At 41.1% G+C, this 15,778-nt stretch overlaps 1 protein-coding gene across 2 annotated transcripts in view; it reads right to left on the reverse strand.

The window, feature by feature from the left end:
• Positions 1-3,644: 3,644 nt before the first annotated feature.
• The window catches only part of MCUB (mitochondrial calcium uniporter dominant negative subunit beta), a 99,178-nt gene continuing 87,044 nt past the window's right edge, over positions 3,645-15,778 (reverse strand). Inside the window, exons 4-8 of one of the 2 annotated variants that reach the window (XM_004009625.5) lie at positions 14,120-14,224; positions 8,373-8,533; positions 5,899-6,102; positions 5,251-5,367; positions 3,645-3,853 (exon numbers count right to left, since the gene is read on the reverse strand). In XM_004009625.5, the coding sequence (XP_004009674.1) occupies positions 3,776-3,853; positions 5,251-5,367; positions 5,899-6,102; positions 8,373-8,533; positions 14,120-14,224 (665 nt within the window). In that variant the 3' untranslated portion in view covers positions 3,645-3,775. The remainder of the gene's footprint in view (positions 3,854-5,250; positions 5,368-5,898; positions 6,103-8,372; positions 8,534-14,119; positions 14,225-15,778) is intronic. The other variant, XM_012179513.4, reaches the window with a different exon arrangement.

Raw genomic sequence — 15,778 nt, forward strand, 5'->3', positions numbered from 1 at the left:
AAATCTAAGAACTTGTTTTCCTCTAATATTTGAAATTTTTTCATTAAATTTTTCTAATTTCCATTCTAACTTGAATAATTTATAGATGGCTTGGTTTTACTTGGTCATAAAAATTAATCTACATATGAATTACTTTTTTGTATAAGACTAAATGTGTTTAAAAAAGCCTTCAAGAACTATTATGTGGCATTTTGAAGAAGAAATATAAATCAGTTAATTCTTAGTAGAGGCCACAAACCTGCAAAGTTTGATTCTGTCAGTGTCTTGAATGGTAAATTATTGTACACTGTCTGGTAGTCCCACTCACAGACCATCATCATATTTATGGAATAATAGCTGTTGCTTTTTTTTTTTTTGGTAGTGCTGTACAGCATGTGGGATCTTAGTTCCCAGATGAGGGACTGAACCCACGCCCCCTGCAGTGGAAGCACAGAGTCTTAACTACTGGACTGCCTGGGGAGCCCCAGATGGTATTTTTAAGATTCAGCTCTTACTGAATATGATATGTAAAATTTGAGTAATATGCTTTGTTAGTAATCTGCCAGAGGCTGAAGATGGGTAACAGTCTGGGTTTTGATAACAAACCTGGGACCTGCCAGTTCAGCAGTGGTTTGTGCTATTTCAGGACTTCCCTGGTGGCTCAGACGGTAAAGCGTCTGTCTGCAATGCGGGAGACCCGAGCTCAATCCCTGGGTCAGGAAGATCCCCTGGAGAAGGAAATGGCAATCCACTCCAGTACTATGCCTGGAAAATCCCATGGACAGAGGAGCCTGGTAGGCTACAGTCCATGGGGTCGCAGAGTCGGACATGACTGAGCGACTTCACTTCACTTTGTGCTATTTCAGGTACAGTTCAGAACATGTGCCAACTATATGCCAAGGTCAGTGGGGCATTCATCCCTTTTCCTGTGGTCATGGCGGGGGTTCCACCGTCAGTTGAACAGTTTACCTTTAGCTTCTGACCCTCAGGTGCTGCTGTCTCCATAGCTCTCCTTGCAAGGGTGAATGACTATAGAAACTCCTCAGCTCATCCAGTGAGCACAGGCCCAGCCCTCTAGGCAAATATTATATAGCTCTGCTTACCTAAGTTAGCTGATGTTATTAAAAAGCTCAACCCCTGCCACCCACCACATGCATACACACATTTTTTTTTCCTCAGTGATCAGTCAGAGGGTTTATTTGAAAAAAATCCTCTTGTCCAGATGCAGTGGCACTGGTACCAGTGTATCTGGGTACCAAAGTGCCATCAAATCTGAGCTGTGGAAACAACAGGGACACAGCTGAATTTTGTTTATAACAGTTGTCTCAGGATAAGACAACCCTTTCGTAATAAAATTAACATGCGATTTCTTTGGAATCCTTTAGTTTTGGTTTCAATCTGTTTAACTTGGAACTTGAGTAGAAAGATCATACTCTGTGTGTTAATAAATGATCTCTCTAATCAATAACGTTTTAACATATATGACATCTCCCATTTGAGCAACTACAGTTTAAGTACTAAAAAAGGTCAGAATTTCCTGCCTCTGATCACTGAGCTGTCATCCCCGGTGCTCAGAAATCAGTTTCACCTGTCACAAAAAAAGTACAACGTGACCTATGCGCAGCTCCTTCTCTGAAGAATTCAACTCTATTTTAAAAGACTATTTTACTTTGTAAAGTGGGATGACACTAATCAAAGGGAGCTGTCTTTACTAAGAATTCATTCATTTTTCACATGACAAATTTTCTGAAGCTCTAAAGACACAGAAGTATTCTTTGATAATTGTCTTTTACATCCTTTTTCAGAGGTCAGTAAAATTTTTCTGTACAGAGCCAGAGATGAACTGTGTTGGGCTTTGCAGGCCATACTGCTGCAATCAAACCTTGATTCTGTATTGTGAGAACAGCCATAGACGGTGCATCAGTGTTCATACTTTACTAAACTAAAATTGTATTTACAAAAACAAGCATAGGTATTAGTTTGCCAACCCCTGCTCTAGTCTACCCCTCTTCCCAGGGTTTCCTTTAGACTGTTTGAGAATCCAGAAGCCATCCTTTCTCTTGCCTATTCCCAGCTTTCTCCTAGCTCTGTACCTGAAAATGCCATAGATACCTGCCTCTCTCAGGTGTGTCGTGGGGGCCAGGCATTCTTCTTGATGCTGGGGATGGAAGCATCAGTGAACTCAGTACAGCAAACGGCACTCCCAAGAGGTGAGGCCCACCTTGCCCAACTGGTTTCTCTTAACTTTCATTGTATTGATGGTCTTGTCCCTTCCTGGGAACAGGGTTCCTCAAAGGCAGAACATGTCCTAAGTGCTTGTCATAAGTGCATATTCTTAGCTTGTTAATAAAACACTTAACATACTGCTAATCCAGACTCTCTGGGTTTCAGAGATACTGATACAGACTAGCACCTGGATCACTGGGTATTGCTCTAACTAAGGTGTTTGAAGTTTGAATCTGATTTGACTGAAAGGTATACCCTTAAAACAGTGTTCTTTCTCTTAAAGCAAATCTCAGTATCAGGGTGTCATCATTACTCTTCCTGTCCCGTAGTCAATCACTGAAAAGGTGACATCCTAGGTAATGGATTAAACACCATGATGAGTTGTACATTTATAAAGATGTATGATCTACTCTGAGTAGGTGCTTAAATCTTTTCTAGCTATGTACACCTGGTCAAATTAACCATGACAAAGTTTAGTTTCCTTATTGGGATTAAAAACAGCAACCTCATAGGATTATAGGATTACAAATAAGTATTATGTAAAGCACCTAGAACAATACTTGACAACAAATGATCCTTGGAAGAAAAGTTATGGCCAACCTAGATAGTATATTGAAAACCAGAGACGTTACTTTGCCAACAAAGGTCCATCTAGTCAAGGCTATGGTTTTTCCAGTGCTCACGTATGGATGTGAGAGTTGGACTGTGAAGAAAGCTGAGCGTCAAAGAATTGATGCTTTTGAACTGTGGTGTTGGAGAAGACTCTTGAGAGTCCCTTGGACTGCAAGGAGATCCAACCAGTCCATTCTGAAGGAGATCAGCCCTGGGATTTCTTTGGAAGGAATGATGCTGAAGCTGAAACTCCAGTACTTTGGCCACCTCATGCGAAGAGTTGACTCATTGGAAAAGACTTTGATGCTGGGAGAGATTGGGGGCAGGGGGAGAAGGGGACGACAGAGGATGAGATGGCTGGATGGCATCACTGACTCGATGGACGTGAGTCTGAGTGAACTCCAGGAGTTGGTGATGGACAGGGAGGCCTGGCGTGCTGCGATTCATGAGGTCGCAGAGTCGGACATGACTGAGCAACTGAACTGACTGAACTTAAGTAAATATTATGATGAAACATTTCAAGTGACATTTTATAGTTTAACTCTATCGAATGATAAAACCTTCCAACTACTGTGAATTTTAAAAGAAATTAATGACCAGATGATTTTAAATGAAGCCTAAGAAAGGGCATCCAAGCACACTGACCGTTTCATGTCTGCATGGGAAGGAACACGGGACAGGCTGACAAAGCTTCTTAAATGATGAACTGTAACAGCAGCAGCTTTGATTTTGATGGATGCAGCCCAGATCCTTCCAGCAGTAAACCTCAACAAGCCGTGAAAATCCACAAACTGAAAATCTCAAATGAGAACATCAAAGAATACCTGTGTTTTGCAAGCATTTTTTTTTATTAACAAGAGATTGAAACAGTCAAATGCAATGAACTGTGGGATTCAAAAAGTTCCAGTTGCAAAATAAACACATCATGGAAAAATTCACTGACGTTAAAAATGTACGATCACTTCTTTTCATCGAGTTCCTCTACTTGCATCCGCAAATAGAGAGAGCGGCGCACGTGTCTCAGGGCTTCAGTGGCCTGTCCAAGGGAAGAGGAGGGGGCACTGATCAGAGAGGACCGCGAGCACATCGGATTGCTGTTCCAAGGAAGTTCATAACTCTAACGTCTCCTGAGGCTGACACAGAGATCTAAACGACAAGTGGCAACTGCCCACAATGTTTCAATTTATGTGGATTCTTTTGTAAAAGAGTTCTATAGTACGAGTTTATAGCATATGGTTTATATACTATATACATATATACACTATATATATATAGTATATAAACTGTGAGTTTATAGTACTTCCTTATACTTCTTATTATGTTTGTTTTCCCTTTTACAAAGGGGTTTTTCTAGCTCATGAAAAACAATAGCAACAGCAACAACAAAAATTCCATTAATCTGACCTATTAGCTTCCCCTTTTTCCCAACTTTATAACCTTAAAAATCTAAATCTTCAATGCCCAGTGCTGGAAACTACTTAGGAGAACATTCTTTAGCCTTCTTGGATTGGATCATTTAAATGTAAGTACCCCAAAAAGCATCATTACATTTTTCCTAAGTAATGATTATATGGAATGTAAATATATTTTTAAAGCCTCTTTATCTCCAATTTTTGGGCCGTAAATTCCTGTTATATCTTTCCTTTTTTTCAAAATTTGAGGGATGGGTAGTTTAGAAGATACAGGTAACAAAAGACATGATTGATCACTGGCTATTAAATGATCATGTATTGAACAGTAGAAGACTTTTTTTTCCTAAAACTTTGTTATAAAATTGCTAAGAAAAATTTATAAAGCTAATGGGTCTGCTGAGAGGCCAGAGGTAACAGCTGCCTAGGAATCAGATTATATGGAAGTGCTCCAGAGTACGGCTCCAGAGCCAAACTTTTGGCTTCATACCCTAGTTTCCCCACTTTCCAACAGGGTATACACCTCTGTTTTCTCATCTGAAAGAAGGAAAAGATGAAAGGAGGAATGCCATATGGATTCTGTTTTTAAGAAGAAGAAACCTGGAAAGTATTTAGACAGTTTAAAATTGTTTTATCAGAGTGCTTACCTTCCTAAGTCTTATGTTCTTAATGGGTTCAAAATTTCCAATTGAGCTTGATATTGGACTTCTTTCTTTAAAAACACATCTTCACTTAAAAATAGATTTCTATTGAAAACTATTATTTTATTATCTCAGAGTCATTTAAGACCTTTCCTATTTACATTTAAAGCTATCCCCATGTAGAATACAGATGACAAGAAAAAAACTGTAGGAAATTAGTATTAGGACATGTCAGCTGTTTAACTGAACAAACCGAAATACAGAGAAGCCTATGCAGGACCAAGATTTAACCTGTGTGAGTGAGCCACCGAGTATGCGTCCCTGATCCTAAATTCTGGCTCCCAAGTAAGACCGGCTGTAAGATGTCATTTGCAATGAGGTACCTTAGCAAGGTCATCTTTTAGCTTGTTGTACTGTACCACATCAAAATGCTGTTGCTTTGATCTCTTATGGAAGAAGTGAAGAAACTGCCTACTCTTTACAGCTGAGTAAGTATAATCCTAAAAAAAAGCAAAGCAAAACAGAACATGCTTTAAATGAACATGAGACCTCGGCAAGAAAGACACTTGTCTTAGCAACAGAGCAGAGGAAGGGACATCAGTAAAATATTTGCCATCATATTTGTAGCCATCAGAGCCAGCATAAGGCAACGCAAGTGAAACATTTAGTCTCACTCGAGATCAGCTGTTCCTTTCAAAAGCAAGCAAGCAGGGAAGAGAAATCACAGGCAGGGATAGAAAAGAGGAAATGGAAAATGGACATTTTTGGCAAACGGCACAGAGTACACAAATTTGATGTGTGTATCTCAAAGGAGGAGTTTAAGTTGCACTATATTTCTCTACAGAGGTTATACACACTTTCTCTGTGCTAATATAAATCTCCATCCTCTGGAAAAACAACAAAATTTAACAGCTGAAAAGAACCCAGGTAGCAGTAATTCAGTAAGTAAGAAGGGTTTTTTTGCTCATTACTTGAGTGAGGAATTATTTACAAAAGACGTTATAACTTAACCATTTTCTAAACAAACTTACCTGTCGAGTGACTATAAAGTACGCGAAAAAGACCATGGAATTTGCAAATGTGATGAAGTATGTAACTGGTTCCATGATATCCCAGGAGTACACCCACCAGGTGAGCCAGGCCATTGCTCCACCCTGAACAGACAGCATCGCTAATCCAGCCCACAGGAGTCCACTGATCTTGGCTTCTGAGCGAGCTTCGATCCTAGCTTTCGTCTGAGGAGAAACCAAATGACTGTCAGTTGTTTACAGTGCACCAACTTAAAAAAAAAAAAAAGCAAAGGAATTAAAGGAATACACATCTGCATTAAAGAGGTGAGATTTGTGAGAAATCAGAATTTATACAACATGTACGTTCATGAGTGATCACTTATTTCCAAATCAATTCATTAGTCAACCATTTCTAAAATTATAACGGTAATACCTGGTCATGGAAAAAATAAACAGAAGGGTATACAATGAAAAGCTCAGAAGTCACCTTCTAAAACCAAGCTAAAATTATGTCTACTTTCTTTGACCCAGCAATTTCACTTCTGTGTATCCTACAGGTAATACCTGCACACACATGATTCATTATGGGTTCATTCTTAAGGGTAAAAAACCAAAAACTATCAATTTTTCATGAAGCTATCATGCAGCTTTAGTGAGAAGGCTCTCTAGGTATAATATGGAGATCTTTGCTGGATATACCGTCAGTGAAAAAAGGTGAGACTAGTGTACAACAACATACATACTCTTTACTGGAAAAGGGAACAAAATCATGCATTTGCATTTGTACACAGATAAAGTCTGAAATGATTCACAGTTCAGGGATATGGTACTGGGAGGACAGTAGGAGGAAAACTTTCCATTAGCCATTTTCTTAGATTTTTTAAATCGTAACACAAGTGAAATGTATTACCAACTTTAAGAAAAAATGAAAATGTGGGTGTCCTGTGTTGCTCACTTGTGTCCGACTCTGCGACCCTATGGACTGTAGCCTGCCAGCTCCTCTGAGTAGGCTGCCATACCCTTCCCTCCAGGATCTCTTCCCAACCCAGGGATCAAACCCAGGTATCCCACATTGCAGGCAGATTCTTTTCCATCTGAGCTTCCAGGGAAGCGTGAAAATGTGGGTACACAATCCAAAAACAAAGTCCCTCTCTCTGGCATCCCCTAAGTATCCTTAGAGCTAATTACTATCAAAAGTTTCTTTCAACAAGGCACTACTGTATAGAACAGGGGACTATATTCAATATCCTGTGAAAGTCTCTCCATCATGTCTGACTCTCTGTAACCCCACGGACTATACAGTCCATGGAATTCTCCAGCCCAGAATACTGGAGTAGGTAGCCTTTCCCTTCTCCAGGGGATCTTCCCAACCCAGGGACTGAACCCAGGTCTCCTGCATTGCAGGCGGATTCTTTACCAGCTGAGCCACAAGGAAAGCCCAAGAATACTGGAGTGGGTAGCCTACCCCTTCATAGCTCTATGTCCTGTGACAAGCTATAAGAGAAAAGAATATAAAAAAGAATGTGTGAATCACTTTGCTGTACAAGAGAACACAGTACTGTAAATCAACTATACTTCATTAAAACATTTTTTCTGTCTCCAGAAACTCTTTATTCATACACAAAGATATACTTACCCATTTTAAAAAAATCACAAATAGGAACAGAGGTTTTAAAAAATGCATTTTTCCCTTAAACAGACTCCTGCCCCTCCTCCCTAGAAAAGTTTGTGGTTTTCCTTCCACCACTGATTAACTTCAGATGTTAGGAAGCCATTGCTAACTTTCCAGTTGCAATTCAGTTGAGCAGAGTGGGAGTGGAGGGCCTATTGTCTCTAAAAAAAAAAAATGGTGATGCTCCAGCTAGCGCATTGCAGTTAATCTTACACTCAGTCACTGAGACACTGGCCCATCCACAGACAACACACAGCACGGAGTTGGAGATGGCAGCCTGGAGTCAGACTGCCAGCGCTCAAGTTCTCTTCCACATAGTAGCTATGAACCTTTGCTGTCTTAGTTTCCTCATGCAAAGAATGAGGCTGATAATACCGAACTCACAGGTTCACTGCGAGGATTAAAGGAGAAAATAAACCCATGCGAAGCATTCAGAAAAACGCTCACATGGAGCAGTTATACTAATGAGTGAGTGACTGAAGTCGCTCAGTCGTGTCCGACTCTTTGCGACCCTATGGACTGTAGCCCACCAGGCTCCTCCGTCCATGGGATTTTCCAGGCAAGAATACTGGAGTGGGTTGCCATTTCCTTCTCCAGGAGATCTTCCCGACCCAGCGATTGAACCCGGGTCTCCCGCATTGTAGGCAGATGCTTTACCATCAGCCACCAGGGAAGATTCAGTTATACCAATATTGGGTATTAAAATCTTATGGGCAGAGAAGCCTGGTGGGCTGCAGTCCATTGGGTTGCTAAAGAGTCAGACATGACTTTGTGACTAAACAATGATTATTTACAAACAGACTCAACTGAGACGCTTCCAAACCTGTTCGAGGGGCTGCAGCTGTCCCTTCAGGTGGTCAATTTCCTCCAGCAGATGGTGCTCTCTCTTCTTCTGAAATTCTTCTAAATGCAAGGCAGTGAACAGTCTGTAAACCAACGATTTCATGTTTTCCATCTCAGTAGCCTGCTCGCTGCTCAGTTTTTCTGAGAAAAGAAGACAAAGGAAACATAAGGCAGTCACCACACCTTTTCCTCAGGGAACCAAATCTGCGCCCCCATGGCTGGCTGGCTGGGCGCTCCCCACTCCTTGGGGGGGGCATTTGATATTGGCCTTTATTCCCATCTCAGGTGATTCCTCTTTCTGGAATAATAATAACCAGACAGTAGGTTTAAAATTCATTATGTTTTTGTCTTTTTTTCTTTTGTAATATGACCAGCACTGTTTCTTTTTCTTTTTTTTTTTAAGGAAGAGTAATACAGGAGAAAGGAGTATCCATCTACCTGAATCCAGGTAAATACCTCACCTGAGTTTGTAACACATCAGTTTATGGGTTCACTTTTATACCTGAGTTAACCTAAGATCCTTCTTAACCCTCAACTCTCTACCCAAAATCAATTTAGGGTCCACTGGGGAGGAAAGCTGGTGTACAAACGTGTAAGCAACAGTACAATATACATTTGAAAAGCAACTTAAGTGTAAGTTATTTTCAATAAGATATAGAGCTGAGGGGAATCACATTTCCGAGTTTTAAAATTATTTAAGTTTTTCTTTTTTTAAATTTTTAGACATATTTTTCTTGGAGGTATCTTCAGAGAAAAGGCTGGTATCGGTGCTGGAGTATAAGATCAGCCTGAATCATCTAGTTACATGAGAAAGAAAGAAAATGTTTAAAATCAAAAGGGGCAGGCAAGTCACAAGCATGGGAGCCAATGATGTTCAAATTGTACCAGATATGGTTAGTGGGAGACCCTCCAGCTGGCTCCTGTGTCCTTATGGCTTACTCCCATTTTTGTTAGCATTTCCTTTTTTTTTCTTTTTAACCGACATATATATAGTTGACATAATATTAGCTTCAGGTGTACAGCATAGTGATTCTGTATTTTTACATATTATACTCCATTAAAAGTTATTAGAAAATAATGGCTATAACCTTCTGTGCTGTATTCTTGCTTATTTTATACATAGTAGTTTGTATTTCTTAATCCCCTACCCCTATCTTGCCTCTGCCCCTTTCTTTCTCCCCACTGGTTCCCACTAGTTTGTTTTTCATATTTGTGAGTCTGCTTCTGTTTCGCCATATACATTAATTGCTTTATTTTTTAGATTTCACATATAAACGATATCATATAGTATGTGTCTTTGTCTGACTAAGCATAATACTCTCTAGGTCCATTCATGTTGCAGCAGATGGCAGAATTTCATTCATTTTTTTTTTTAATGTCTGAGCAATATTCCTTTTTAATGGCTGAGCAATATTCATTCTTTTTTATGGCTGAGTAGACATTCCAAAATGTCTACTGAGGTCTGAGTATATACAGCAGTATTCCAATATACACACATACATCTGTTGGTGGACACATGGGATGCTTCCATATCTTGGCTATTGTAACCAGTACTGCTACGAACACTGGGGCGCATGTATCTTTTCCAGTTAGTGCTTTCATTTTTCTCCATATATATACCCGGCATGGAATCGCTGGGCCATATGCTAGTGCTAGTCCTATTTTTTGCTTTTTGAGGGACCTCCACACTGTTTTCCAATTGCCTGCACTGACTTATATTCCTACCAACAGTGCACAAGGGTTCCCTTTCTCTGCATCCTTGCCAACATGTGTTATTTGTAGACTGTTTGGTGACAGTCACTCTTAACAGGTGTGAAGTGATACTGCATTGTCTGGATCTGCATCACTCTGATAATTAGTGATGCTGAGCATCTGTTCATGTGCCTGCTGGCCATCTGTATGTCTTCTTTGGAAAAATGTCTACTGAGGTCTTTCACTCATTTTCCATTTGCGTGAAACATCTTTTTCTATCCCTTACTTGCAGTCTGTATGTCTTTAGCTCTCAAGTGAGTCTCTTGTAGGCCACATATAAAAGGTTCTTGTGTTTTTTAATCCAATCAGCTGCCCTATGTCTTTCGACTGGAGCAGTCAGTCCATTGACATTTAAAGTAATTACTGATAAGTATGTATTTATCGCCATTTTATTACTTGTTTTCCAATTGTTTCTGTAGTTCTTCACTGTTTTTTATTTTATCTAAACCACCTCCTCCCACCCCTCTCCACCCCCTTGGCATTCTTGCCTGAATTTGGCTGCAATATAATGGTTTTTCCACTACAGCAGCCCTCCCATATTCACCAGTCAGAACCTGGCATTCTAATTATAAACACGGGCCCTCCCTTACATGTTGATTTACTTGGCTCATCATCTGTTTATTAAGGCATAGACTCACTATTCACCCTACCCTCAGCAGTCCACAATCACAGTTTACCTGAGAGCAGAATCCTCTGGAGCCAGTAGAGGTAGGAACACTAAACTACAACTTTTGAAATGCTGGAGGCTCAGTGCTGACTAGTTTGAGAAATAAACACACTCACATGAGTTTTATCTCCAGCAGTCCCATCAGGTTCTGACAGTGAAGGTCAGAGACCTGCTTCCAGCAGAGACAGCAGAAAATTAACTATTCTCAAATAGCCCTGAGCATTACTTTCTCTATACCTAGGAAATAACCAGTTGACCCTCAAATAACGTGGGGGTTAGGAGCACTGACTCCCCACACAGTCAAAAATCCACATATAACTTCATAGCTGGCCTCTGTGTCCATGATTCTATGGACTCAACCAACTGTGGACCACGCAGTACTGCAGTGCTCACGGAAACAGACCTGCATGTCAGTGGACCCACACAGTTCTCACCTGTGCTGTTCAAGGATGCACTGTGCTATGCTGCTGCTGCTGCTAAGTCGCTTCAGTCGTGTCCAACTCTGTGCGACCCCATTGACGGCAGCCCACCAGGCTCCCCTGTCCCCAGGATTCTCCAGGCAAGAACACTGGAGTGGGTTGCCATTTCCTTCTCCAATGAATGAAAGGGAAAAGTGAAAGTGAAGTCGCTCAGTCGTGTCTGACTCTTTGCGACCCCATGGACTGCAGCCCACCAGGCTCCTCCGTCCATGGGATTTTCCAGGCAAGAGTACTGGAGTGGGGTGCCATTGCCTTCTCCATCACTGTGCTCTACCAGAGCCTAATTTGGCCTGGAGGAGGGGCAATTAGCCAACTCCAGGCCCCTCTAACCTTCCTGTCTCATACTGGAAAGAGAAAAAAAAGATAAACTCTTCTGAAGGTCACAGCACAGTAATCCTGGCCCAGTAAAAACCCTGAGATTTAATCATAAGATTATACACTGCTTCTCCACCCCAATACCTGAACATTACATCAACAGGACTCCAGTTCTGTGCAGACTCTATTCAAGTAAGAATTTCTGGAGAAACTTGAACATAACAGGGGAGAGAAAAACAGGGACCCTAGAAGAAACTGAAGCCTCTGATACCTACAGCTATAGCAAACAGCTGAACTCCTGGTCAGACTCACGTAGTACCTCGCAATAGAGACCTACTTGCTTCAGCTTCTATTTTCAATAACATCATGTCGAGCTTTCAACAAAAAATTACAAAGCAGGTAAAAGGCAAGAAAAAACCATATAAGAATCTATAAGGCAAACATCAGAATCTGATATGGTAGGGATTTTGGAATGATCAGACCAGGAAATTAAGACAGATATGATTAATATGGTAAGGCCTGTGATGGGAAAAGTAGGCAACATGCAAGAACAGGTTTGGCGATGACTTTTAGATACAACGCCCAAAGCACAGTCCACGTAAGAGATAACTGATAAACTCAGCTTCATCAAAACAAAACCTCTCCTCTGCAAAAGACAATGACAACCAAATGAAAAACAGTGCGAGAAACACCTGCACAATAGAGATCTGACGATGAACTGCTACCCAGAATATACAAAGAAACCTTAAAAATTAACAACATGCTTAAAAAGCGGGTCAAAGGCTTGAATAGACACCACACCAAACAAGACACATAGATGCTAAGTAAGCGTGTGAAATATGTTACCAGGCAAGTGCAGACTGAAGCAGTGAACTGCCACTACTTCACAGCTTTAAGAAAGGCCAAAATCCAAGGCACTGGCAACACTACATGCTGGCCAAGATGGGGAGCAACAGTAGCTCTCATTCACCACTGATGGCAATGCAAAATGGTGCAGATTATTTGGAAGAAAGTCTACCAGTTTCCTACACAACGAAATATATGCATTATATGGGCAGTCATGCTCCTTCGCATTTACCCAAACAAATGGAAAAATCACGTTCACATAAAAACCTGCATACACATTTATAGGCATTTTATTTGTAATGGTCAAGACTTGGAAACGTCCAAGATGTCCCTCAGTAGGTTAACAGATACATAACCTATGATACATCCAGGCAATGGAATAATAGTGCTCACAAGAAATGAACTGCAAAGCCATGAAAAGATAAGAAAACTTACATGCATACTACTCAGTGAAAGAAGCCAGTCTGTAAAAAAGTTATGCGTTGTACCATTTCAATGATACAACATTCTGGAAAGGCTAAACTATGGAGACACTAAAAAGATTAGTGGCTGCCAGAGGTTAGGGGTTAGGTAGAGATGAAGGAGGAGAGCACAGAGGATTTGGGGGCAGTGGAGCTATTCTGTGTGAAACGACAATGGAAAGGTGAATCCTTGTCATTATACATTTATCAAAACCCATAAAATAAGCGGGAGATAAAGTGGAAATCTGGAATTGACATATACATACTACTACATACAAAATAAACACTATCTGCCAGAATTTGCTCAAACTTATGTCCATTGAGTCAGTGATGCCATCCAGCCATCTCATCCTATCTGTGAGATAGTGAAGGTTTAGGGAAGCCTGGCATGCTGCAGTTCATGGTGTCTCAAAGAGCTGGACACAACTTAGGGACTGAAAAACAACAATAAAACAAACAGCAAGTACTGTATAGCACAGGGAACTACATTCAATAACTTGTAATAATCTATAATGGAAAAGAAACTCATTCATACACACACACACACACACACACACACGTGTATATAACTGAATCACTCTGTGGTACTCTGAAACAATGTAAATCAACTATAGTTCAGTAATAAAATATAGCCTTAAAACCCCCATAAAGTATAAAACACCAAGAGCAAACCATAATGTAAAGTACGGACTTGGAGTGATAATGATGTTTCAATGTAGGTTCATGATTAAAAAGAAATGCTCCATTCTGGTGTTTACAGTAGGGGAGTCTGTGGGGAATGGGTACATTAGTATACAGGACCTCTGTACTATCTGCTCAATCTTGCTATGAACTTGAAACTGCCCTTTAAAAAGACAAAGTAAAGCCTACTTAGGAAAAAAAAGAGCTAAAAACTGTACAACAGTATACACTTGAGTTCATGATTTTCAGGTCCACTTCTTCTTAACCCAATAATGTCAGATTAAGCATTCAAGATCCTAGAACAAAGTCTTAAAAGTCTAAAAAGAGTATGTGAGGCTACATGAAGCCCTGACACCCAACTTCTACCGATCACTTCTACCCTTGCTAGAAAAGCTTAATTACTGGTTCTCCAAAGCCTTCTTGGTCATTTGGTTAATTAAAAAGATTCTCAGCATAAGCCTGCTCCCTGAAAAAAGGCATACAGCAACAGGGAAATGTTAAGATAGTTCACAGCTGTGCTTCTTACCTTTCTTAGGGCACTGTACATCATATGTTATTTTATCAATAACAAGTTTAAAATCATTCATTAGCAAAATTTCCATCAAGGTTGAAGCTGCAATTTCAGTGCCATCTGAAAATGCAAAAATATGTCCTTGTTTTAGAATAATAATAACCATTTTTCAACAAATGGAAAAATATTAATCCAGGTCTTTATAATACAGTAGTGGACATTCACCTTTTGGGGCGGGCAGAAGCTCCCCAATACCCAATACTGTTCCCACTGGGAGTAATCCTCCCAATACTGCCTGTTATACTGGACCAAGACGAACACGCAGACACCCCATCACCCACTCTCTGTCAGCAGGGCTGGGGTCCAGACTGATGCTCCTGGTGAGACTGTTCCTACAGAGAGTCATGTACAGATTCCGGGCTGGGAGGCAGGGACGCATCGCAACAAGGCCAGTGGAGGCAGAGGCTGGGGGCGCGGGTGCCAGCAGCGGAGCCCGTCAACCATTCCCAGGCTAACTTCTTCACCCACGTCCTTCTGCGGCTCCTGCCCTCTTCTGAGCCTGGTTTTCTGTCAGTTCCAATCAGAAAGCCTGCTGACACACTCCTCAGCTCAGCTAGTGTCCATCTCTGTGGCTTATGGCCAAACCCCTGACTTCGTGGTGGAGGAACGCAGGTGGTAACATTTTAAAAGAGCCCACCTTTCTCTTATTTTTTTTGAACTTCCTTTGTGGCTCAGCTGGTAAAGAATCCACCTGCAATGTGGAAGACCTGGGCTCGATCCCTGGGTTGGAAAGACCCCCGGGAGAAGAGAAAGGCTACCCACTCCAGTATTCTGGCCTGGAGAATTCAACGGACTATATAGTCCATGGAGTCACAAAGAGTGAAGACATGACTGAGCAACTTTCACTTTCCCTGGTGGCTTAGACAGTAAAGAATCTGCCTGCAGTGAGGGAGACCCAGGTTCAATTCCTGGGTTGGGAAGATCACCTGGAGAAGGAAATGCAACCCATTCCAGTATTCTTGCCTGGAGAATGCCATGGACGGAGGAGCCTGGCGGGCTACAGTCCACGGGGTCGCACAGAGTCAGATGCGACCGAGTGACTAGCACTTTTCTTTTAATTACTAAAGGTGAGTGATTTGTATTGTTTAAACCACTTCAAACCACCACCACACAGGGCTGCCTCCCTCTCTAGCTTAGGAAAGATGAAAAGAGGCAAAACTGTGACAGGAGTAAACATGCACTTGTGTGGCATGTTTAAAGAGGTGGAGAGAGGCAGCAGAGATTCCAATAGTGATTTCAAACATCCTAGGAACATTTCAGAAAAAAAAAAAAAAAATCTCTAGGAAAATTGCAAAGTCAGTGTGCTTTGCACAGCTTCCTATCTAGCCTAGCTATTGTTATATTTTTGAAGTTTAATGTAACCCAGGGGTCAAGATTCAAACTCATTGAATAATAAGCAAAAAAAAAAAAAAAAGTGCTGGGAGGGGTTTCTCTATCATTATTCTTTAAGAATAGTCTGCACATAATTACCTGATATAAAGTCCAAGACGTATACTTTCGCCTGGCCTGGCATGTGCTTGGCTGCATTCAACCAGAGAGGTTTCAGCTACACTAATACGCACGGTGAGAGTAACGCTGCTAGTAAAATCAGGAAGAACCCGGATGCCTGCCTCC

Source organism: Ovis aries, chromosome 6, assembly GCF_016772045.2.
Source record: "Ovis aries strain OAR_USU_Benz2616 breed Rambouillet chromosome 6, ARS-UI_Ramb_v3.0, whole genome shotgun sequence".
NCBI classification, from domain to species: domain Eukaryota; kingdom Metazoa; phylum Chordata; class Mammalia; order Artiodactyla; family Bovidae; genus Ovis; species Ovis aries.